We start from the raw sequence: 25,969 nt of genomic DNA, 5'->3' as shown, positions 1-25,969 counted from the left end.
AGGGTGCAAGGCATTTCCGGCTAAACCGCCATCACTTGCACACACCGAAGAGTCGTAAATAGACAAATAAACTGCTTATTTGTAGGAATGTGCGAATACTAAAATTGATTTTTCGGATATGGGTCCCTTTGGTCAATGGCCTGGCTGTGGTCAGTGCCTTGATGCACGCAGCTTTGTTATGGCGCGTAGTCTCTATTGGTACAAGGTTCATCCAGGTCGATGATACCAATCGGGATGATTAACGTGACACAGACAGGGAATTGCAACAGTAGCACGTATGGAAAGCACGAGGGCATGTGCGAAGATCAGTCTGATTTGTCGCTGGAAGGCACTTTGATCGCATAGAATATGCAAGTTCAGTGTTCACAGCCACAGATTCGCGCAGTTTAGAGTGCTACATACGAGCATGCAGACGAACTTGACACGCTTGCACATGGTAGTTCTGGCTGGTCTACCATGGACTCGAACGCCGCTTCAATCTAACCTGTAAGGGCAATTTTGCGACCAAGCTCTGAGGGGCCGCCCTTAGGAACATATTAGCGACAAGCTTTCCATGACAGTTTCTGGCCCATTATCACATCGGCCCGCGGCGAATTCAGCCAACCAGTGGTGAGGGCGCACGTCGCTTGAGCCCTCCCGATTTGAAGACTTCCCATCGGCACCGAGACCGGTCAATGCATATGGCGTCACTGACCGCATGGAGCGGTGCCAAGTGACGTGATTAGCATTCCCTTGCTTTCGTCTGTTGCACAGATTGGCTTTATAACGAGCCGACGATAACCCACAGAAACCACCTGCCATAAAGAAGGAATGACCACAAACTGGGAAGAAATACCTTCTAAGCAATAGAAGATTGCCATTAATTAAGCACTGTATGACCCACTATAAAACTGAAAACCCCATTAGTATTTAGGACAGCTTCGCTATTTCTTCAGCTTCAAATGGAAAAAAGCACATAATTCTATTTGACAGACATTCCATCCATAGAAAAATATTTTCCAGATCTTCGTATACGAACTGGGTTGTTATCAGGGCTGGCATACTGATTTGGTGTTCCTTCAATAAGACTCGAGCATACTATGCATCTCAATTCATACGTACCTAAGTTACTGATAGCTAGCAAGGCTCTTGTAAAAGTAATGGGATTAGTCTCTTGAGCATGTGAAACATTGTATTTCTTGCACAATATTTGGAAGCATAGAAGGCTGTGCTAAATTTCCTGAAGTTTGATATCTGATTTGATATTCAGCTTTCTTTTATTGACTCTGTTGCATATTCTATTCAAAATCTACTATTTGGTATTTGCGTGCTCATGCTTATTTGCTCCTAGTGATCCATTTGAGCTTTAATAAAGAACGCTTCATAGTGTGGAATATAATGACAAACGTTTGCTTGTATTCTGAATATACTAAGATGTGAACATCGTTTTACAGTAATGATGGAAGCAGCTGCTCTTTATTTGAAAATTATTTGGTACTCGTTTAGCTTCCGGCAATATTCAACATGTATTCGGTTTGGTCTCAAAAATTACTGTTTGCATTCCTGTAGTTTGAAGATCTCAAGCCTATTGATCTACATGGTTTTAACATGGCTACTGACCCGCTGAATAGTTCCAATGGCTATGGCGTTGTGCTCCTGAGCTTGAGGCCACATTCAAATGAGAGTAAAATGCAAAGAACGCTCGTGTACTATTTGCAGATTCAATAATGCCAGGTGGTCAAGATTAATCTGCAGTCCCCCATTGCGCCATGCCTTAAAATCAGATCGTGGTTTTGACATGTAAAGACCTCACAATTAAAAGAAAATTATAAACACAACTACTCCTGTTTTTTGCAGCTGAACAAGGATGCGGAGCTGTCTGCTTTGCCCCCAGAGTCTGGCCGTGAGCTGGTGTCATTGTTTGCGTCATCGCGCGACCTGACCGACTCTGTCAGGAGGCAGAATGGCTTCCAGCAGAATGGCTTCGAGCATTGCCTCGACGACACCAAAGCGTACACCTACCAGGGCAACCCCGACATGGAACCCATTCGTAGCTACGAGGTTGTCTTTCTGGTCCGCATGCTCCACCTGCTGTCCACAGCCATCAATGACAAGGTGGGCATGCCTCACTGTCGAGTGGCTGTGTAATAGCTGCCTGCACATGTTGTAAGACGGCTGCTGCTGTTGTGAAAGGGACACTAAAGGCAAATATTAGGTCGAGCTAAAGTGATAGATTATGCTCGTCAATCTCTAAAGCATTAATATTATCGCGAACAGAGCCTTAATAATCGAGAAATTGAAGTAAATCCAGAACGTGATTAGAGACTCCCCGGGACATTCAAGTACTTGCCCGATGACGAAAGCATTCCTCAGTTTAATTTTGTCACTAGTACTCAGCCACTTGTTGCAAAAAACATCCCTGTAGACAAAGTGAAGTGCTACTTGTCATTCTATTTCATCTTTAGAAAAAATAACTAATTGAAATTACCCTTGACACCGACGTGGGTGGTCAAAGGGTTTCGTTTTTGCTCGACTCCTCGTCACCCGTGCTTTCGCGTTTCAGCGCTTTCGTAATTGCGTAGTGCTGCGTTGGTTTTGCTGGCTTGCGACACTCGCATGAACTGCAAGTAGCAGAGAATTCAACTTCCATGTGATGTCGCGCATGCCGGAACGGTATATGCCACTTGACAAAAAGCAGCTGCAGCGGCGAATCCACCATTCTGTTTTGGCTCAGTACAGTAAAAGCTCGTTAATTTGCACCTCGTTAATTCAAATTTTCAAATAATTCGAACCAATTGGCATGGTCCGGCCATGCTCCATAGAGCCCCTTGTATTGAAAACCTCGTTAATTCGAATGCTAATCCGGTCCACCACGGATAATTCCAACTGCGTGTCGCCGTAGCCAGCTCGCAGTCTCTGCTGTTAAGCGACAGATGGCGCGACATACACTATCATCATCTCTCTTGTTCTGTACGCGTCTGTTGCAGACTGACACTGCTCACGTGCCGCGATGTCGTCATGTGGAAAGTACCGTGCTAAAACGTTGAAGGAGAAATTAGAAATTCTGCGGGAAGTTGATGCAGGGAAACAGAGCAAGAACGAAATTGCAAAGAAGCACGATATACCAAGAAGCACACTGTCGACATACATCCGGAATATTAAGACGATTGAGGACTCCTACGAGGCTGAAACTTACGGCAAGGATCGGAAAAGGCTTCGGACAGCTAAGCACCCGGACCTGGAGGCAGCGTTGCTCACATGGATCAAGGGAAAACGGAGCCAGAATATCCCATTGAGTGGCCCCATCATCGTAGTGAAGGCGGCTGATTTTGCGCAACGTCTGAACGTCTCCGACTTCGCTGCTTCGGACGGATGGTTTCACCGCTTCAGGGACGGACACGACCTCGTTTTCCGCAGTGCGTGTGGCGAAGCCAAAGCCGTAGACGCAGAAACCTGCACCGTGTGGCGGAATGGTGCGCTACCAGACCACCTGAACAGGTACGCACGATCCGATATTTTCAATGCCGATGAGACCGCCTTATTTTTTAAACTCTTACCGGACAAAACGATCACGTACAAGGGGGACATGTGCACAGGCGGCAAGCGCAGCAAAGAGCGCGTGACGGTGTTGCTCGGGGCGAACATGACTGGAACAGAGAAGCTCCCCCTGTTTGTGATAAGGAAGTCACAGAAACCTCGATGTTTTAAGAACATCCGCACGCTGCCGGCTGCCTATGCAGCAGATAAGAAGGCCTGGATGACAGGCGAGCTTTTCAAGCAGTGGCTGAGGAAACTCTACCGAAAATTTGAGCTTGGCAAGAGGCAGATTCTCGTCAACTGCTCGGCGTACAAGGTGGAAATCTAATTGAGAGCCATTGAGCTGGTTTTTCTTCCGGCTAACACAACTGTGGCTCTTCAGCCTATGTATCAGAGCGCTATAAAAAATGTGAAATGTTTTTATACACATCACATTCTCGAGAAGTTGCTCCTGTGGTCCAATAATGAGAAAAGCTACACCGTGACTCTGCTCGCAGCCCTGCACATGCTTGTGCGTGCCTGGAATCAGGTAACCACAGAAACAATTGCAAATTGTTTCCGGTACTGCGGTTTCGGAGCCCTTAACGCAGACGCTAATGAAGTTGATGAGGAAGTCCGTGCTCCGTTTCATGTATGGGAGGTGCTCTGCGATACAGACTTCAGCGACTACGTGAATGTCGACAGCTGCGCCGCGGTCTGCAGTGCCATGACCGATTATGAAATCATCGCCCGAGTCATCGGCGAAGACGAAGAACCAGCCGTGGGCCATGACGACGCCAATGATGAAGATGATGTTGGTGAAACACCGGTACGGCCTTCGTTGGCACAGGTGATGGATGGACTGAATCACGCCCGGCTTTTCTTCAGTTTCGAAGAAGGCAAAGACGATGCTTTTCGGCTCATTCGAGCTCTGGAAAATAAAGTGGCAGCAATCGCTTTCAGAGGAAAAAAGCAAAATACAGTGGAACCCCATTCATACGTTTTTCACCGGACCGGGGAAGAAAAAACATTAACAGCCGGGAAAACGAAACAGTGAGAAAAGCTCCGAAAATGAATGAAAAAAGTGCAGCTTCAACTATAGACAATTTATTTTCACAGAGTGCGCTTAGGACTTAAAAAAGGCCAGAATGGTGGTTTGCCGTTTCTTTCGCTCGCTAGAAATCGCCACACGTTTCTGAATAGTCTGGAAGGCCGCATTGTTTTCAGCGTCACTGTGAGGTGCGACGTACCTGTGGAGGAGGTCCAGAGCCGCGACGGCTTCTCCAAAGCTAGGATTTGGCAACTCCCCGACATCATGCGGCTCGTGCTCCTTATCGTCACCACGCCACGGCAATGGCAACGAACGAAGGATTATTCGCGGGAAATTTTGCCCTCTTTGGTGTAATCACGCTAACGTGCTAACGATTGTTTAGTATTGCTGTTGAGCGCGCGCGTCCGAGCAGCCCGGTTGCGTGCGGCGTGGCGTGGTTTCACGAGAAATGTAAACAAGAGAGGAGAGCTGGCTCGATAAGCGGAGCAACGCCAATTTCCGGCTTCACTTTAGCTTTGCAAAGAGTGACATCAGGGCCTCTCTCGAGTTCCCTTCCTCCGTGAGTCGACCCGTCCAAAAACCGTGCGGTGACCATAATCACAGTGATGATAGTGAGAGCATTTTTCATGAATAACCACTTCGTGGCGGCCTCTCGAACTGGCGTGCGGCTTCTTGCAGCCAGTTCTATAGCCAAGCCCGGCCAAAACTCGTCAGAAGCCGAAATGGCGGTTGGAGTGCGTTGCCTACTTTAGCCCAGGCGGGTTCGGGGTGCTAAGTTGCAACGTATCATGCGGGAACGTTTTCACAGCTACTACGTAACAGCGGGGTTCCTTATACATTGGATCCTATGGAAGCTCTGCTGGGGCCAGATGAAAACGACGTAGCAGCCGAGAAAATGCAGCAGTGAGGAACATAACAGCGGGGTTCTACTGTACCATTATGGACTTTTTTTGCAAATAAAAGTACCCAAAGTTGCTCTACTTTATTTTTTTGTCATCAGATGTGACCTTTTCTTAATCACTTTCGTTAGTTTGAATTTCGGTTAATTCGAACTCGTGAAGTGTCTCCGTGAAATTCGAAATAAGGAGCTTTTACTGTACCACCATCTGTCGGGTACCAGTTTACTCACCGACGGCCACAAAGGGTGACGAGGGTGTATGCAGCGTCGCCACTCCCCCGGTTAGGTGTCAGGAGATTCGAACTTAGAGAAAATGGTGTTCGGACCCTTCAGATGCAATGTTGTCGTAAACTAAGTCTTCGCACGGAACAAGCGTTGCAAGGTATTTAGAATGGTATTTAAGTAGTCCACGTCGACTTAGTATTCGTCTTTATTGTCCCTTTAATGTGGTAGTATTCTTAGAGTACTTCACATATTTTCTGGGGGTTAACTGCCTATGTATGTATGTAGGTATGCATGTACAGTGGAATCTTAGTAAGAATCTCGCGGCATCACAAAATATATTCTTGTTATGAGACATTTGTATTCCTGAAATACCTTGAAAACTGGTAAGCTAAATTAACCAAATTCAAACTGACAAATTTCTTATAATAGAGAAGCAAAAAGCACGCTGAGGGAAAAAAAGCTTTTATTTTTGGCAGAAGAAATCCCCGATGTCCTTCTGTTTCTTTTTTTTCATCAGGTTGCCTAGCAGACTTTTTTCAAATCCATAAATATGCGCGCTTGTATCGTCGCTGAACTCATCCGTGGCCACAGCATGCCTCAGGATGTCGAGGGCGTACAGTGTTTCAGCTGTCAATGGTGGCTGCTCGTCCCTGCCCCCACCATTTTTGTCGCCTTCATCACTGGAATTTGCAGCCTCAGACGTGACCTCGTTGAGAATGCCCTCAACCATGCGTGCACCACAAGTAGCAAGGCTAATTACTTCTCTCCACCTTGCAGGTTTCCACAGAACTAGTACATCAAATAGCAAGTTTGTCGTCCGCAGTGATAAAATCATGCACGGAGCACCCAGCATCAAGCTGGTCCAAGTCCTCGATTTCCGGGTCTTCCGTCTCTGGGAGCGCCTCTGTAGGACTCCTGAAGAAGCCGCACTTGCTGCAGCAGTTTGCTATCGTAACCGGCGTGACTCAGTCCCAAGCCATGGCTATAAACGCTTATTCACAAGTCACCATCCATGCGATCAGTTTTGGCGGGAAGGCAGCTCATGAGAAGTCCTTTAAAATAATGCTTCGCATTCCTTATGGCTCCAGCCTGGAGAGGTTGCAGGTGCGTGGTCGTGTTGGCGGGCAAAAATGCAAGCTTGATGTTCTGAAGCGTCAGTTGCTTCGGGTGTGCGGCACACTGATCAAGGAAGAAGACAATTTTCCTATTTTTGCTTCCCATCCTGTGTTCAAGGAGCGAGATGAACTCATTGAATAGGGCTGTTGTCATGCGCACCTTTTTTGTTAGCATGATAGGTGCACTGCAAATGACTCTCCTGCTTCAAATGCCGGGGCTTTCGAGACTTTCCCATCACTGTTACCGTATTTACTCGAATCTAACGTTCACCTTTTTTCAGATAAAACGGGTCCAAAAATTGCATGCGCGTTAGAATCGAGTACGACCCTAAATCCGCGTTACCATATCGCCATCGGCATTTGAAAAATGGCTGCCTCGTATGCGCTTCTAGCCTAGCTGCAGTTGCTTCCTCCATGTACATACCTCCACGTTGTACACGTAACCAGGCGCTGGTGTAACCTAGTCTACTGCCTGTCTTCCTGTTTTCTGCGTTTATTCAATCAGCATGGAAGCACCGGCTGCGAAGACATGCAGAGTCCACCATGATGTCGCATTTAATTGGAAAGTTATCATGTACGTGGAGACGGATGGAAATCGGGCCTCATCACGGGCGTTTGGAGTTCCCAAAACTTGCATGCGAGTCTGGCGCGAACAGAAAGAGTATTTTTGCCACCAAAGCGACGAGCAAGGGTTTCAGTGAACCGACTTTGCCGAAATAGAAGAGCTGCTCGCTGAATACGTGCAAGAGCAGCGAGCGGCACAGTGGCCTGTGACAACTGATCTGCTCAAAGTATGGGCGATGCAGTTAGCCTCACAGAAAGGACTGATGCGGAGTGACTTCAAAGTGAGCAGGTGCTGGCTATGAAATTTTATGAAAAGAAAAGGCTTTTCTTTTCGAAGGCGGACAGGGATATGCCATAAAGTGCCCAAAGGATATGAAGAGAAATTGCAGTTTTCAGCGGTATGTTTTGAAGTTGTGCCATAGAAACGATTACCACATTGGACAGATTGGAAATGCCGATCAGACGCCGGTCTACTTTGACGTGCCTGCCACCACAACCATCGAAAACAAGGGGCTGAAGCAAGTGTGCATTTTGTCTTCCGGCCACGAAAAAACTAAAGTCACTGCAATGCTTTGTTGCACTGTGGATGGGCACAAGCTGCTCCTGTATCTTATCTTCAGACGGAAGATGCTTCCGAAAGGAATCGTATTTCCGAGTGGCGTGATTGTCCGCGCAAATGAAAAAGTTTGGATGACCACAAACTTGGTTACTCACTGGATTGATAACGTTTTGCTGGCATGTTCAGAGCAGCTTGCTATCTGCGGACTGTTTCTTTCACCAAGCCCGAGGGGTGGTTTTGGACCCCTTTAAGTTTGTCCTATGCTAGGCAGTATTGAACCCACGTCCCACGGGTTCCTCAAGGACAGCAAGCTGCACCTCAAATGCACTGGGTATGTGTCTCTTTTCAGTGAATGTCTTTCACGCCAATGCTTTGTGAGCTGCCACTGAGTGTATGTCAAGTGAGGAAACAATTCTCAGCATTTGCATGCACCTACATACCATGTTTCTCGTCTTGGAGACCACACACTGACTTTTCAGCAGCACCACACAATGGCATAGCATGTCCAGGTAGAAGCTCGAGGGCAGAGCCCTGTTGCTACGTGACTCGCTTCTTAGGGTTTGCACGCACCTGCATGCCATGCATTTTAGAGGCCATGGGCAGGCTTCATGCCGCCGCTAGATGACGTTAGCAATACGTTGTGTCGCTATATTCAATGCTAAACACATTACTGTAGACAGTCATTGCGAGATGGGTTCTACCGAATGCTTTTGTGAGCACTGCTGCACAGTTGACTAGGGAATTGTGCGAAATATTTTAATGCAATAGCATTATAGGCAAACTCCACCTACACTCAAGGTATCTAACAAATAATGTGGGCCAATCCTGAAGGTAATGCAATCAAACCCAGCTTCTCGAAGTGCTAATGGTCATGATGGTGCAGGGTTGGTATAAAAAGTATCGGGAAAAGTTTTGGAAAAATAGATTTACAGTGGAACCTCGTTCATACGTTTTTCACCGGACCGGGGAAAAAAAAACAGTAACAGCCGGGAAAACGCAACAGTGAGGAAAGCTCCGAAAATGAATGAAAAAAAAGTGCAGCTTCAACTATAGACAATTTATTTCCACAGAGTGCGCTTAGGACCTAAAAAAAGTCCAGTATGGTGGCTTGCCGTTTCTTTCGCTCGCTAGAAATCGCCACACGTTTCACAATAGCCTGGAGGGCCGCATTGCTGTCAGCGTCGCTGTGAGGTGCGACGTACCTGCGGAGGAGGTCCAGAGCCGCATCATGCGGCTCTGGCATCATGCGGCTCGTGCATCGCAGTCTGCGGCTTCACTCGGGACCGAGTTCCCAACGATCTCGGCGATGCTCTGACACTCTGACGTCACGACGACAGCATCCACGGCGATGTAGTCGTCGTATGTGACCGCCATTTTGACTTTTGGCGAGTTTTGGCCGGGCTTGGCCAGGCTTGGCTATGGAACTGGCTGCAAGAAGTCGCACGTTAATTCGATGGCGGCCTCTCGAACTGGCGTGCGGCTTCTTGCAGCCAGTTCCATAGCCAAGCCCGGCCAAAACTCGTCAAAAGCCAAAACGGCGGTTGGAGCGCGTTTCCTACTTTTAGCCCAGGCAGGTTCGCGGGGCGAAGTTGCGACGTATCATGCGGGAACGTTTTCACAGCTACTACGTAACAGCGGGGTTCCTTATACATTGGATCCTATGGAAGCTATGCCGGGACCGGATGAAAACGACGTAGCAGCCGGGAAAACGCAGCAGTGAGGAACGTAACAGCGGGGTTCGACTGTATTGGGGATATTGCTACATTGCCTCAGGAGTCTTGAAAGTACATCCCTTGAGCACCGACACACTTTTGCCAACTGCTTTCCCATGACTCGAAGGCAACCGGTAGGTAGATTTTGAAAGGTCTTTAAGGGCACACGTACAGGCTTCTTTGATAGCACGCGGGGTGGTGTCCTTTGAGGGCGCATTTCACTTTTGCGAATAGGAAATAGTCTGCAGGTGCCAAGTCGGGACTAAGGGTGTTGGGGAATCGTCACGATGTTGTTGTGAAATACAACGTAGTACAATGTACAAATACAATGAAATACGATGTAGATGTCAGGTACAGTGCAGTCCACCTATAACGATACCACATATAACAATATATCGGTATAACGATGGGTCGACATGAGAGTGTCATTTTATGCACTAGGTCTATGGGGAAAAAACCATTTATAACGATAGGTTATTCAATGCATATCGGATATAACAATCAAAATTTTGCCATCTGGACGGCGTTTTCCGTGCCAAATAATCATAGCATTTGCGTTGCTTAGTTCCCTGAAACGAACGATGACGAGGCGATATTTAGCTCCGTAAGTTCGTATCTGCTGCCATTACCACGCAGCGGGTCCCGTCCCGCCCGTGCACCGGAGAATAGCTGAGTAGGCGCAGCGCGCCATAAGATGGTGCTAGCTGCTTCATGCGCGTCGACCACAGTCGCTCCGAAAAAGAGAGATAGAAAAAAAAGCGACAAGCAAAGCGGCGCGGTGGCGCCTGTCGCGCGTCTCTCTCTCTCGCGATAGCAGGCTGACGCCACCGAAGCAGCGTGCAACCAATGGTTCAACCCAGTTCAAAGATGGCGCCGACAAAACGCAAAGCTGTGTCGCTTGACACAAAGATGGATATTTTGCAGGACTCTCGATGCGGCTTCAAGGTGAGCGCCCTTGTGAAGAAGTATGAGCTCTCCCAGGTAACAATATCAACCATCTTGAAAACCTGGAGCACCGCGATTGTGAAAGCAGGAGCTATCAGCGGCCATGCCGATCAGCGGAAAAGGGTTAGAGACCCGTTGTACGCTGATGGCTGAAGAGTCGCTTTACTAGTGGTTCATCACCAATCGCTTCAAAAAGGCGGGCTTTATGTGCAAGGACGAACTTCCCCAATCCACTGAGACCAACACGGTGGAAGCCGCTGACATAACCGAGCTCTGGGAGCTCGTTCCTACTGGTGACACAGGTGGTGCGTCGAAGGAGGAGTTTTTTACTGCAGACGGTGCTGCCTTGTTCTGCGATGAGGTCACCGACGAGGCGATTGCCGAAGATGTGCTGTCTCGACAGACGGCAAAGTTGTGCGACGGTGGAGACGGCAGCAGCGACTGTGACGAGATTGGCAGTGGCTCCTTGACCCCGACCTCTATGTCCACGGAAAGTGCACTGTCGTCGATCGACTCCTTAATTGATTTTATGCATGCTAAAGGATTGCCGCCAGTGTTCAAGCAGCAGCTGGAATCCATGCACACCGCGGTTGTGAAGCTGAAACTGCCGCAAAAGCAAGTGCAGATTTCAGACTATTTCGGTGCGCCTAACCCTTGACACAGAGTGTATAAAGTTTGTTTTTCACGGCCTACTTTCTACATCATCTATTCTTTAGAGCAAGTAGCAAACTTGAGTTTGGGGCTGCAAAGGTATGTTCTGCGTTTTTTTTTTTTTTTTACTTTTTTGATAACTGCAGTCCAGATATAGCAATCATCATTTATAATGATCATATTTTTCGTCTTTCTCAATATTGTAACGTAGATTGAAGACTAGTCTTACAAAATATACGCTTCTCTTTAATGGCGGGCCAGAAGAAGAGCATGAAGCATACGCGTTTCGTCGTCTTCCATGGCGCCGGCCGTTGCGCGCACCGTCCTGCGGTGTGGGAGCCCCACAGCATTGTGTCAATTGCCCCCCATGCGAAAAGCAACTGTCTTGATCGCGTGAAAAAGTTCTTTCAGCGACGACAACAAATGGAGCTCCTCAGGTGCAGCTCGGCGTTCACGTACGCACATAGTAGGGTTTCATGCACACTACATGAACAACTTCAGCGCGAGGACGACGACGGGGCGAACCGGGGTCAGAACTGCAGGGGGCGACTTCATAGGTAACGTCACTGAGGCAGCGTGTAACCTTGTAGGGACCAAAATACCGGCGGAGTAACTTTTCCTCGAGTCCACGGCGACGGATGGGCATCCAGACCCACACGAAGGCGCCAATATTGTAATGGACGTCGCGTCGGCCCTGATTGTACCGAAGGGTGTCGGCATACTGTTGGCTCCGGATACGATGCCGAGCAAGCTGGCGGGCTTCTTCAGCTCTTTGTATGAACTCTTCTACGTGTTCGCTGGTCGGGCTATTATCAGCCAGAGGTAGCATGGCGTCAAGTGTTGACGTGACATGGCGCCCGTATACAAGCTCGAATGGCGTATACTGCATAGTCTCCTGTACAGCAGTGTTATATGCGAAGGTCACATAGGGTAAAATCTCGTCCCACATCTTGTGCTCTACGTCGATATACATGGAGAGCATATCAGCCAGCGTTCTGTTCAGACGTTCCGTTAATCCATTGGTCTGAGGGTGATACGCAGTGCTCTTGCGGTGAGAGCAATGCGTCAGCTGGAGAAAATCCTGCATAAGTTCGGCTGTAAATGCTGTACCGCGGTCGGTGATGACAACAGATGGTGCACCATGTCGTAGGACGATGTGGCGTACAAAGAACTTGGCCATTTCATATGAGTTTGCTTGCGGAATAGCTTCGGTTTCGGCGTACCGAGTTAAGTAGTCGGTAGCGACGACTATCCATTTGTTGTGCGAAGAGGTCACTGGGAATGGCCCAAGTAGATCCATTCCTATTTGTTGGAACGGTGCTTGAGGATGGTCCACAGGGTGGAGAAAGCCAGCCGGTTTAACTGGTGGTTTCTTGCGGTGCTGACAATCGCGGCAGGTCTTCACGTACCGTTTCACAGAAGAATAAAGTCGGGGTCAGTAATACTTCTGTCGTATTCTTGCTAATGTTGTAGCGAATCCCAGGTGTCCCGCGCATGGCTCATCATGGCAGGCTTGCAATATGTCTTGGCGCAGCGCCGACGGCACGACAAGGAGGTACGTATTGGGACCGCTTCCGCAGTTTTTCCTGTAAAGGACGTTGTTGTGCAAATGGTACAATGATAAGCCGCGCACAAGCGAGCGGAGTAGAACACCTGCAACTCCTTGAAGGTGCTCGATCAACGGCAGCAGCTCAGGGTCAGCGCACTTGTGCTCAGCCGTCTTTATGGCGACAGTGACGCTGACAAATGGCAAGTCATGGTCAGGGTCTGATGACGTCGTAGGGAGTGGTGCACGTGACAAACAGTCAGCGTCGCTGTGCTTCCTCCCAGATCGGTAGACAAGTGTTATGTCGTACTCTTGTAAGCGCAGGCTCCAACGGGCTAGTCTGCCTGAAGGATCCTTGAGGTTGGCAAGCCAGCACAGGGCGTGGTGATCGCCGACAGCCTTAAAGGGTCTACTGTACAAGTAAGGTCGGAATTTACCAATCGCCCACACAACCGCTAAGCATTCTTTTTCAGTGGTTGAGTAGTTCTCAGCCTTGGTAAGACTGCGGCTTGCATAAGCAATAGGGCGTTCCACACCAGCTTGCCACTGCATAAGAACTGCACCGAGACCCGTATTACTGGCGTCAGTATGGATTTCAGTGTCAGCGTCATCGTCGAAATGAGCAAGTATCGGGGCCGCTTGCAAACGCTGGCGCAATTCATTGAATGACTGCTGCTGCTCGTCCACCCAAATGAAAGGCACATCGTCGCGTGTAAGCTGTGTCAGACTCAGCAATTCTCGAGAATTCCTCAACAAAGCGCCTATAATATGCGCACAAACCAAGGAAGCGCTGGACAGCCTTCTTGTCTGTGGGTGGCGAAAACTCGGCGACGGCAGCTAACTTGTCGGGATCTGGTCGGACGCCTTTAGGACCAACGACATGGCCAGGAAATTTGAGCTCTTGGAACCCGAAGTAGTACTTTTCAGGCTTGATGGTGAGGCCGGCAGTACGGATCACAGTGAGGACACTCTCAAGGTATGCGAGATGTTCGTCAAATGTGCTTGAGAACACGACGACGTCATTCAAATATACGAGGCAGGTTTGCCATTGAGTTCAGCAAGCACGGTATCCATCATCCGCTGAAAAGTGGCAGGTGCGGAACAGAGACTGAAGGAGAGAACTTTGAACTCATAAAGCCCATCAGGTGTCACAAATGCTGTTTTTTCACGATCCTGTTCATCAACTTCGATTTGCCAATACCCTGATTTAAGGTCCAACGAAGAAAAAAAACTTGGCATGTTGTAGACGATCTAATGCGTCGTCGATGCGGGGCAATTGATAGACATCGCGCTTGGTGACACTGTTCAATTTCCTGTAATCTACACAGAACCGTAGTGTGTTATCTTTCTTTCTGACTGACACTACAGGGGAGGCCCACGGGCTTGTGGATGGCTGGATCATGTCGTCTTGGAGCATCTCTTTCACCTGATGCTTGATCGCTTCCCTTTCCACTGGAGACACTCTGTAAGGATGCTGACGAACAGGACGTGCAGACTCGTCCGTAATAATGCAGTGCTTTGTGATAGACGTGCGCCGTACTTTGGACGACATTGAAAAACAGTCTGCAAATTCATTCACAAGACTCAGTAGATGGTCTTTCTGATGGTCTGGCAGAGCAGCGTTAACGTCAATCCGTTCTTTTAGGCTGGGTAACTCAGATTGCTGAGATGATGCGATTTCCAATGTGGCAATGTCAGTGACATCAATGATTTCGCGAAGAAATGCGATTGTCATTCCTCGCGATACATGCCGATACTCGTTGCTAAAGTTTGTTAGCAAAATGACTGAACATTTGTTTCGCACCTGAAGAAGCCCTCTGGCTATGCAAATGTGGCGCTCAAGAAGCAGGGGGATGTTGGCCTCAGCAATTCCTTCGTCATCGTCTTCCATGTCGCATTGGACAAGGGTAAGCACGCTGCTCTTGGGTGGCAACGTGACGGGATTGTCAGCTACGTGAAGCGCGATGTCACTGTCGTCATTACTGTTTGCTATGGCTTGCGTAGTAGCGAAGCTAACTATGGACTCTTGCAGGTCGATGATGGCACCGTTCGCCTGAAGGAAATCCATGCCGAATATAAGGTCCTTTGAACATTCAGGAAGAATGACGAAGTCGCCGATGTACGTGAAGCTCCGAATGTTGACTCGTGCCGTGCACCGGCCCATTGGAGTTATGAGGTGCCCTCCTGCAGTACGAATTTGAGTTCCGGTCCATTGCATCGAAACTTTGTTCAGTGTGCGTGCGAGATTCTGGCTCATAACAGACGTGTCCGCACCCGTGTCGATTAGCGCCGTGACTTCTTAGTCATCTATGGTAACTGGTACGTCGCAAGATAGTGACACCGAACTACACTGCTTTCTCTGCGTCTCAATTACGTCATTTCGCGGTCGTCGTAATGGAGGATCTTCAGCATTCGCAACGTCAGTGACCTCACCTCTGCAGGTCGCTGGACTCGGTTTTCCTGGGAAGCAGGGCTGGGTGAGCGACGCCTTGTTGCGCTCGGCGTGAAGACTGGGCTGGAAGACCTGTATCGGGCAGGTGATGGTGACCGGGGGTCACGGAATCGTGGGCCAAACGAGCTCCTGGCGTCCGCGAGGTATGCTTCAATCTCGAGGGGACATTCACCATTGCGTGGGCAAGGCATTCAGTGAAAATCCACGGAGCCCAGCTCGGCGGTAAGGACAGGCCCTGTAGAGGTGATCGGCTTCACCGCAATGAAAACACAAAGGTCTCCAGTCCGCAGTGCGCCATACGTCGCTCTTGCGGGGGGGTCGTGTTCAGCCATGAAGTGCGGCGAGTCCTGAAATCGGCAGTTGCTTGTTCAATGGCGCGCACATCATGAAAGTCCGGGACATCGCGCGCATCGTGAAAAGTCGGAGACAACGAACTTCGCGCAGCTTCCGCATATGACATGCGAGGCCGTGGCTGCCGTACCTCGTGCTGTGGTGCCTTGCTTCACACCGGGACTTGTACTGCCTGCCTGATTTCTTCCCGGATGATCTCAGCCAGAGCGAGTCGCGGTACCGATACCGGAGCCACCTGAAGCTTTTGGAGCTCCTCTTGGACAACAAGCCTAATGAGCTCCCGCAAGGTGACGGTATTGTCCAAGGGTATAGCGAGAGGCTCACGTGATAGGGTCGACACGTCGCGGTTGTACTGCCTTGTTCGTTGCTGCAGTGCCTTTTCCATTGATATGGCTTCCGCGAGAAACTCTGCGACGGTCTTTGGTGGGTTGCGTATTAGGTCACCGAATAACTCTTGCTTGACACCACGCATCAGGTTCCTGACCTTCTTTTCTTCCGGCATGGATGGATCCGCGCGTCGGAAAAGTCGGCACATATCTTCGACAAACATTGCGACACTTTCATTTGGCCGCTGTACTCTTGCCTGAATTATAGATTCAGCTCGCTCCTTGCGATTGAGGCTGGCGTATGTGCTGATTAGCTGGCGTCGGAATTCATCCCATGTCGATAAGGCTGCCTCACGGTTCTCAAACCATGTCCGCGCGTAGTCCTCGAGGGCAAAGTAGGCGTTGCGTAGCTTGCGCTCTGGAGTTCAGCCGTTGAATTCTGCGACATGCTGAAAGTGATCGAGCCAGTCCTCAACATCCTCAAAAAGTGTCCCCATGGAAGGATGTGGGGATTCGCAGCTGGTTTAGGATGACCTCGGTCGGTGCCGTTGGGGAAGAATACGGAACTGACGTACTCATCTTTCCGACTCGATTGGGTAGAGGCTCGTGCTCAGGTGGCAGTCCCTGAAGTCGACGGCTTGTCCGTACGTGAACAGGAGTCAGCTCGACAGGACTTCGTACTGGGCTTGTAGGCGGCATTCGATCTGGGCGTGGCAGCATGTGCCCCGCACTTCCACCAGAAAAAATGTAACGTAGATTGAAGACGAGTCTTACAAAATATACGCTTCTCTTTTATGGCAGGCCAGAAGAAGAGCATGAAGCGTATACGCTTCGTCGTCTTCCATGGCGCCGGCCGTTGCGCGCGCTGTCCCGCGGTGTGGGAGCCCCACAGCATTGTGTCAATATCGTTATAAGTGGACTGCACTGTAGTAGTTCACCTTGGTGCAGATGTGGCTGGTTTTATTGTTGGGATGCAATTTCCAATTTTCAGCGATGGCTGGTCTCACCCGGTTGACCCTTCTCTTCAGTCTTAGCATTTCTAGATAAAAAGTGCCATTCACTGTCTGCCCCTCAGGTACAAATTCTTAGAGGACCACCCCTTTTGCGTTGAAGAAAACAAGCATGGCTTTCGCTCTGGATTTGCTCATTCAAGCCTTTTTTTTGGACTGGGTGATGCCAGAATGTGTTATTTGAAACTTTGCTGCTTTGTTTCCAGGTCATATTCAAATAGCCAAGTTTCATCTGCCGTAATTACATTGTCCAAAAAAGCCGGGGTCTTCTCCAATGCGGTGCAGGCCTCCGCAAGCAGGCATTCGCCTCTGCTTTTGCTCATCCGTCAAGACCTTCGGGACGAGTTTAGTGCAGATCTTGCGCATCACCAAATTTTCAGTAATAATGCTCTACGCTGTCGCCTTATCAACGCCAATTTCATCTGTGGCCATTCGCACACTTAAACGATAGTCTGAATTCAGCACTTCATGCACACATTGCATGTTGTCATCGGTTCTTGATGTTGACGGCTGTCCAGTGTGGGACTCGTCCTCCACACTCACTCAGACATCTTTGAAAAGCTTGTGCTACTTAAAAAACTGCAGTTTAAGACATGCTTTCATCCTTGAACGCTTGGTGAATTATGCGCAACGTCTTCATATGTGATTTCCCCAGCCCAACACAAAATTTAATGGGGTACCGCTGTTCAATCATTTGCTGCATTTTTGCGCTTGTGTCCACCCACGCGACAAAGGTCCTGTAAAAAACACTATCTTGCATGAATGGATGCTCAGAGGCGACTGGCGCTTGGCGCTTCTTGAAGGTCCCATCCTCCACCACCGCACATGCACGGTGCGAGCGCGCTGCGACATACAGTCATGTCGAAAAACAATTGTTCCTGATAATTTTAACAGCGGAGCTGTTTGTGCTTTTAGTTCCGCTGTGGAGCGTTACCAGAAAACAGCCCAGCTGTGCGCCACCTCGCATTGCCTAGCAACCACCTGCGAGAGCACTGAACCACGTAACCTCCTTGCGCCCCACACGTAGGGCCGAGTCGTGACATCACAGGCGAGTAAAAGCTCGGAACAGCTGGCTCAGCGACACACCTCTCGCCTCCTCTACTCCATGCGTACATGCTGCTTTCATGGGAAGACCGAAGAAAGTCGGACGCCCAAAGAAGTGGCTTACCAGGAAGAGCACTGTACTGTCAAGCGAGAAGCAATGCATCGCCGCCGAGCTGATCCGGAGCACTGCGCCAAAGCTGTGGCTGAGAAGAGGTGACGCTGAGTCAAGGATCCAGAGTTTCAGTCCAGGGAACGTGAGAGTCATTGCCTGAATGCTCGACATCGCCGAGAAAGCGATTCCGGCCTGTGACTGCTCGAAAACTTCCAGCGTCAAGCCCGCCGAGACAACATAGCAAAACCTAGCATAACCTTGCAAAACCTAGAAACAACTTAGCCAAGCCTACCAGCAACTTAGCAAAACCTAGCATAACCTCGCAAAACCTACAAACAACTTAGGCAAGCCACATAAAAGCTAGGTGATCACAAGCTCTGCTGATGACTCCAGCCTTGCACCACTAGTGCAAGTTGCGCACTTTTTTTTTTATACAAAGCCTGTAGAATGTGAGAAACTGGCCAGATATTCCAAAGAATGAATTTGGCATGAAAGAGGCATGTGTTCATTGTGGCCTAATGGTTAGACCATAGGGCACTCGGTATCCCGCTTGTGCTTGTCTCACATAGGTGCAGCCTTTATCTTTTCTCCTCTATATTAATATGCACAGTTATGATGAATATCAGATGCAGTAAAACCTTGTTAATGCACCCCTCATTAATGTGGAAAGTCAGATAATGCAGATGTGTTCTCTGGTCCCGGAATTGTAGTGAAGCTCTCATTAATTTCGATTTATTTGGCCACACGTTGGTCAATTCTGACAACTCTTAATGCTCAGTGAGCATGGAGCGCTACAAATGAGCACAAATGATGCTAGCATCCAACCGAAACAAAGCGGCGGAGTCCACTTCCTCATATCATCAACGAAAACCATACGGGAGTGACAAAAACATCGCAATGCCTCGTGCCTATTGGTCCCTTTATGTGTTTACAGCCATGCATGACACCACGTTGGCTACATGCCTTCAGAACTGTGTAGTCACCATCCATAATTGTCTTCATAACGACTGCTGTTTTGTCAGCAGCAGTTGCAGCTAATAGTAGGTTTATTTTGACTCGGTGCGTACGCAAGCTATGTGCATTCAAAACTGCGTAGCCACCAGTCTTGATGGCGTCAGCAGCAGTTGAAGCTAACAGTAGATTTATATTGACTCAGTGCGTACTTAGGCTACAATCATTCAGAACTGCATCGCTGCCAGTCATGACGGCATGGGAATTCCGCTTAAATTTTGCAGCTATAGCTTAAAAACAGCAGTTTAGGGGCACGAAGAGCGAGAGTGCAACATGAACTGCACTGTCTATGATTCCACTATGCAAGCTTTATGTTTGTGTTTGCGATGTGGCCTCTGAGACTTCATGCACCATTTCGGAAGCCACGCTAATGAATTCGCTGGGTAGGGGACTATCTATGAGTAGCTAAGGGCAGACAATGGCAGCCAGGTAAGTCACTTCCAGTCACAGTGCTTTCGAATGAAATCTCGGACAGCCCTCGACAGCTGGATCATCTGACGGTGACACGCTCTTCTGTCGGGGCTTAGCAATCCGGAAGCTGCAGACAGTTTGTGGGCAGTCCCGGACTGCATTATCGAAGAGGCCCAATGTCACGAACACGGCGGAAGCTGTCGGGAATGATAAGCAATTTTAGTGTGGCCTGTAAGCTGGCATCATACCCAACAGCTATATCATGACGGACAGACAAGCTGTTGCTGATCGGCTAATTGGCCAAAAAAAGAAAAAAATCTGGATGTGCGCACGGTAGTGCAAAGTATGTCTCTTCGAATGAATACGCAAGTCTTGCATCATGGCCAAATAGGCCACACTGCAAAAGTCGTGATGTCCTTGCTGTTGCAAGTGCTAATCGTCCAAGAAATAATAATTGTGGCTTCTGCACTGATTTTGTGCTGAGTAGAAGCAAGGGGTGCAGATTTATATAGTAAATAATGGTGCGTTAGTGTACTAAGCATTTATTTATTGTGTTACTGATGCTCTTGATAATTTGACTTTCGGTTAATTCACACACTTTTTCTGGTCCCAGGAAATCCGAATTAACGAGATTTTACTGTAACTGTGTGTGTGTGTGTGTGTACACACACGCACTCACAGCTGAGCCCATTTATAACAATCCCAGATATAATCATCTATCTGTTATAATTAAGGGGGGGGGGGGCAAATATAGAATATCACCGAATTGAATAGCGAGCATTCGAATAATTAGATTCACAAATCTAATATCTGCTGTTCGATTTCTCAAAAATTGGATATAGAGACCCGCACAGTGACACATGTTGCGTGCGCCATGGAGCCCCTTGTGCTTGTCGCTGCCCAAGTGAGTGTTTCACTTCATTTTCGCTCCGAAACGACTGGAGATGGCTGGCTTCATGTGCACTGTCATCCCACGTACTCTGTGCTGGACGTCGTGTAATCTTGGGTTGTGCAGAATCGTTTGAGCAAGAGGCAGACAAAGCGTTCACTCCCCTCAGCCTGTGCTCTTCACCAAGCCAGCATTGTCGCAGCGAGTGTTTGCACTCATGGAGTGAGATCTGTTCATTTTACCTGTGCTCACATAACACTTTTCTCATTAATTTAAATAGTAAAATCCTTACCTCAATTTATGAGGGCAATGAAACTATGAACCTTTATGTAGTTGTTGCTATCAAGATCAGTTTCGTCTTTCAGGCAAAAGTGACATTTTTTTACTGTTAGAATACACTTGAACATAGTTATAGCAAAGTTGAAGGGTGAGCCGAAATTGCTTCGTCATATGAATTACTTCATTAAATTCAGTATTACCATTAACTGCAATATGTGCCCAATGGGGGGCAATGTTGCAAACAGGGAAGTAAAATACTGGCATTACGGCCTGCGAAACCACTCCACGGCCACGCATGCGATCAAATTCGAATAAAACAACAAAAGAATCATCAGCGTGTGAAACACACGACTTCTTAGCACCTGATGTGACAGCCTTTAGATACCGTATTTACACGATTGTAAGTCGACCCCTTTTTTAAAATTTGAAAGTCTGAAGTTGGGGGGTCGACTTACAATCGAAACCAAAACATGGCCCCGCCAGAAAAAGCCATACCAACGAGAGCTACAACGTAGTTACAATTTTATGTTTGCTCTATGGCTCTACCCGTATCTTTTTGCTATCCCGCGTGTTTGTTCGCTTTTCGGAAGGGTTTTTCAACATTTTTGAGAGTCTTACAGTGCATGCAACACTTATGGGGGGGTGTCGATAGTTGATAAAAGCGCTGCTCTTCCCATTTGCGGCGGCACCCTCAGAATGGCGGCGCTTGCGGGGAGTATCGGTAGTTCATGGAAGAGCAGACACCGCTCGCGGGTTTCTCTTTCTCTGTTTAAAGGCATTGGTATTAGTTTGACTAACTTCTTGACGCGCTCCACTTCGGCTACGTGCTACTTCTACGCTTCCCCAGTCGTCATGAGTGCTGCAGGCCCACTAATCTTTCGGCACTCGTTCACAGCAGCGTTCAAGAGGGCTGGCATCCTTTATGCCGAAGAAACAAATCACTGTGCAGCGGGCCGCAATTTCGATGTTTCTAAACGGGTGGTGCGAGAGTGGCGACTGCAGCGAAGCGAAATTTTCACCCTGTGGCGGCAAGTGAGAAATTTCCCACGTGCCAAAGTCTGGGCACTTTCCGGAGCTTTAGGCTAAGCTTGCAGCGTACGTCGCTGAAATGCGTGATTGGTCCCTGCCATTGAAGTGCGACGTGGTCATGAAACAAGCCCGGACCTTCGCCTTAATTTTAAGGTTCTGCTCCGCCGTGAGTACAATGAGTGGCAGGTGGCAGAATACTGCGAAATTACGCCAACCGGACCTGTCAAAAGAGCCTCCCTGACGGCTGCGTGTGGTTGGGTGCATTTGGTGTGGGCTGCTGTTCTGCAAGATGTCCTGGTGCGGTCGTTTGCCAAATTTGAAATTTTGCTGGACCACGACGCGCTGTGGGACCGCAGCAACGATGACGATGGCAGCACTAGTGAAGACGAGTAGTCCAGTGACCATGTCAGCTACTAATAAATTTTCGTTATCGAATGCACCCTCGGTTTTTTTTTTTTTTTTTTCCGGTCAAGCGATATGGGGGGGGGGAGGGGTCGACTTACATTCGAGTCGACTTACAATCGTGTAAATACGGTAGTTGCCTTCTGTCACATTGTGATGGTTTCTTGCATCCGCTTTCCACTTGGCTCGTCGTGATTGAGCAGCACGTGGCACACAACACAGCGCTTCACTCCGAGATCGAGGAGGCAAGTGAGCTTTGTTGCGCCAACATGGCATGTGGCCTCTGAGATTGCACCAATGCCAATGCGATCTCTCGTGCGACGCCCAGCTGCCATCCCATGCGGCGCACTGCAGGGGTAGGGGAAGTGAATGCGCGGCCTGTGCCTGACCCACGAGATTGCACCGAGGATATCTCGGAGGCCATGCCCAGCTGCTGCTGCCTGTGCGGCGCGCTGCAGACAGAAGTGAATGCACTCCATTGTATGCTCAACGGCGTAATCGACACAGGAATGTGAAAATTTTGAACTGCTGCGGCAAACTAGTGCTGAACCCTGCGGAAAGCGATGTGTTCGGTGCACAGTGGTCGGGTCTTTTTGCGTTTCCAAGACTAATCTAGTTCATTATATTCATTATATATATACATTATATATATATATAGATATATAGTTGGCAGGACAATTTTGCTTCATTAAAATGAAGCTTTAAATAGACATGGATCTCTATGAAGATTTCAAGGGGAATTTTATTCTTTTGTATTCCTTGTTTAGTTATACAGTTGCTGACTGATTTTTTAGACTCCAAAAATTCGGACATGCTCGCTTATTTGGTCTGCTTTGCGGCACCGCCACTCTCCCCATAGACCATAATTTACAACAACTGCCGAAAGTTCGGACACCTTGCAACCTCTCGTCTGATTTTTCGGACACTCCTTGAGCCAACTCAATCGAGAGCACCATGCACCGACTCTGACTGGTGCATGGTTCGAGTTGCTGAACGCCATTTTTGCTTTGAACAAAGCCTCCCTGCTGCCCCACGAAGTAGCTCTACTGGAAATCCCCACTCATCGTCCTTTCTACCTGGTTCGATAGAGTTGCTACAGCAGTTCCGGTCTCAGCTTAGTAAGCCATGTCAAGACAGTCCAGCAGCTGTTTTGTTTATTTCTTTGTACACGATGCTGCGAGTAGGCCATATTTTTCGTTTGTATGACTGGTGTTGGCATGATGGCCTGGTGGTGTTTGCTTTGTGCGCTGTGTCGAGGTTGCGGTGATCTAATGCAGCATACGGAAACATTGCTTCAAGTGTCTAATGGCGCCGACAGTGCCCGCGCAGACTGCGCTGGGGAATGCCGGAAAGCGCGTGCCAGGAGGCCTAGGATTTGTTGCCTTCCGATGTGCTCCCTACTGACACCGAAAATCTTCTGCAAAGATCTGCGCAGCAGTTGCACTGCGATTCCGGACACCGTCTCATTTGACAGTTTCACAGGTGCTGACACTGCTGTACTGACATGCGCAGAACTCGACGACGGCGAGAGCATTCGTCAGGTTTCTGCTGCACCGCCGGACAGTGACTCCGAGTCGGAAGATGACGCACCATTGCTACACTGCCGTCGCATGCGGAAGATGTACAAGCAGTGACTGCTTTCAGCTGCTTATAGTGACCGTACGACCCTCTCCGAGATTCAGGCTTATCTGATTGCGCGTAAACAGAACAGTGTGCAACAGGGCATTCACGATTTCTTCAAGCCTATTGCCGAGCCCGAATAAGTGCATGGAAATAAAGGATTTCTTTCTTTATTTTTATTAATCTGTTTATTCGGACATTTCCGCAGTCCCTGTGAGGTCCGAATAAACGGTCGGCGACTGTATCTCATTTCGTTACAATGAGGTAAGTGTGTACCAAAAACGGTGCATAATGGTTACAAAAATTTGAGACGCTGTGCTGGTCCTTGCTCAAAATCTTGTGCGTGACACATAGCGGCCATGAACGACAGGTTGTCGCCTGTCACCTCACTTTCATGCGATTTTAATTTTGTTGTGGCATCTGACTGGCTGTGATGCTTCCTTAGTCGACTCTGTGGAGAGCAGTCCTTTGATAGCACTATCCCACTGCAGGCAACACTATCAGCCATGGCAGTAGACTGGAAAGCATTGCAAATTTCTGTTCGTATCGCTGATGTGAAGAAAAACTGCCTTTGGCCACTAATGCTCAAATTTAACAAAATTATTTTTTTTCACATGCTTTCTATTAAATTTTCTCGTAATTTGGAAATTTTTACCGCCCCTTCCGGGTAACAAAAATATTTCAGCTACTGTACTTATTGCATGAAAGGTCGAATATCAATATTAAAGTTTTGGTGTAGTGAAATGCTGATTTTACTGACTTGGTTAATCGAGGTTTAATTGTACCTTGCTAACTCTAACAAGCTTCACATCATTTAGATTTTAGCTTTGCATTGGATCTGCATTTTTTATTTTGATGCAGTACGGACACCAGCTGGAGTCGTTGTACGACAGCCCTCACTTTGTGGGCCACGTGGCGCGTCTGCTGCTGCAGCCACCCACTGTCTACAAGGAGGTGGTCAAGAGGGGGATCGGTATGCCGCACGACTACCGCCAACACAGGCTACCTGCCCGGCTCTGCCTGCGGACGCTAGCTCACAAGCAGTTCATTGGCTACCTGTGCATCCTGCTGTTCCTGGGATACACTTGGGACTACAGCCCCTTCACGGTCTGCCTCATTGTGCTGGAGTGCTTCATCATTGGCCTGGTGCTCCGAGCGGCGTGGTCTTTGGGGGTGCAGCGTCTGCCATGGCACCACCACCAGGCCATGGACTGAGTTGTGCTAGTGGTTGGTTATCACGCGAGTCTGTGACTATTATGTCGAGTCGGTTGGTGCAACAGTGACTGCACAGCTTTTACACGTGCGTCATGGTGCCATACTTTGTCAGCAGTGCCTAAAGACTGGAGAGCAGTGGAGAAGTTCAGTTTGTCAACGAAGAATGCGCCGTGGAAGCGCATAGGACCCACGCAGAACAGTTGACTGACCGTTTTTCTGGTTTCCAGTACATTGCAATGTCGCTACAAGTGCTGATTACTGTACATAAGAGTAAATAGGGTATTGGAACGACTTTCGAGTGGTCTTAAGTTTTCAAATCGAACCGGAAGGCTTGGACTTGTTACTGACTTCACAAGCAGTTGTACAGACTACAGACATTGACAGTTACTATTGTGCTTGTCGTTGCTTTATATACATCTAATGGCACATTTGTAAGTGAAGCATTTTAAGTTATTAAGGCTGAGTACTTTGTGGGTTTGTGTTTGCCTTAGATACAGCGATGCATTTAGCAATAAGACCGTGTTGGAAGTGGTGCAACACAAAAAAATATGAGAAAGGGCGTTGACACAAGTCCCACTCTATTTTGTTGACATGGCTGTTGCGAGTGCCACTTTATCTAATCTGTCCAAGTGGCAATGGGTAAACATGGCCTCTGCATGCTGTTGCATGGGAAGTGCTTTTTGATATTGGCGTAAGCGCACAATGAATAAAAGATCTTTATCACTTTCATAAACATTTTCTTACTCTTCTGTTTTGCTCAGACTTTGGGCCACATTTTCGACATGTCTGCGCACCGCAAAAGATGAGGACAGAAGATGGGACACGTCACAGGAGCTGACTAAGCTTTATTTGTAAAACCGCCAGAGCTACATACTTTAGACATATGGTTCTGGTGGTTTCACAAATAAAGCTTAGTTGTAGTCACTGCCTGTGTTGTGTCCTATCTTCTGTCCTCATCGTTCGCGCTCTGCAGACGTGTCGACATTGAATCACCAATTCGCCCAAGCTTCTGCTTTATTAGGCCACATTTTGCTGCTCCTTGCCAAAATCTGCAATT

The 25,969-nt window shown here is 48.4% G+C and overlaps 1 protein-coding gene across 2 annotated transcripts in view; it reads left to right on the top strand.

The window, feature by feature from the left end:
- LOC142576491 (sphingomyelin phosphodiesterase 4) overlaps positions 1 to 25,645 on the top strand; it is a 153,762-nt gene extending 128,117 nt beyond the window's left edge. For both annotated transcript variants that reach the window (XM_075686641.1, XM_075686640.1), the window contains exons 15-16: positions 1,837 to 2,094; positions 24,559 to 25,645. In XM_075686641.1, coding sequence (XP_075542756.1) covers positions 1,837 to 2,094; positions 24,559 to 24,912 — 612 coding nt within the window. In that variant the 3' untranslated portion in view covers positions 24,913 to 25,645. The remainder of the gene's footprint in view (positions 1 to 1,836; positions 2,095 to 24,558) is intronic.
- Positions 25,646 to 25,969: the final 324 nt, after the last annotated feature.

This window comes from Dermacentor variabilis, chromosome 3 (genome assembly GCF_050947875.1).
Source record: "Dermacentor variabilis isolate Ectoservices chromosome 3, ASM5094787v1, whole genome shotgun sequence".
NCBI classification, from domain to species: domain Eukaryota; kingdom Metazoa; phylum Arthropoda; class Arachnida; order Ixodida; family Ixodidae; genus Dermacentor; species Dermacentor variabilis.
The sequence above is the reverse complement of the archived record's forward strand: the minus strand, read 5'-3'. Positions and strand labels throughout refer to the sequence as shown.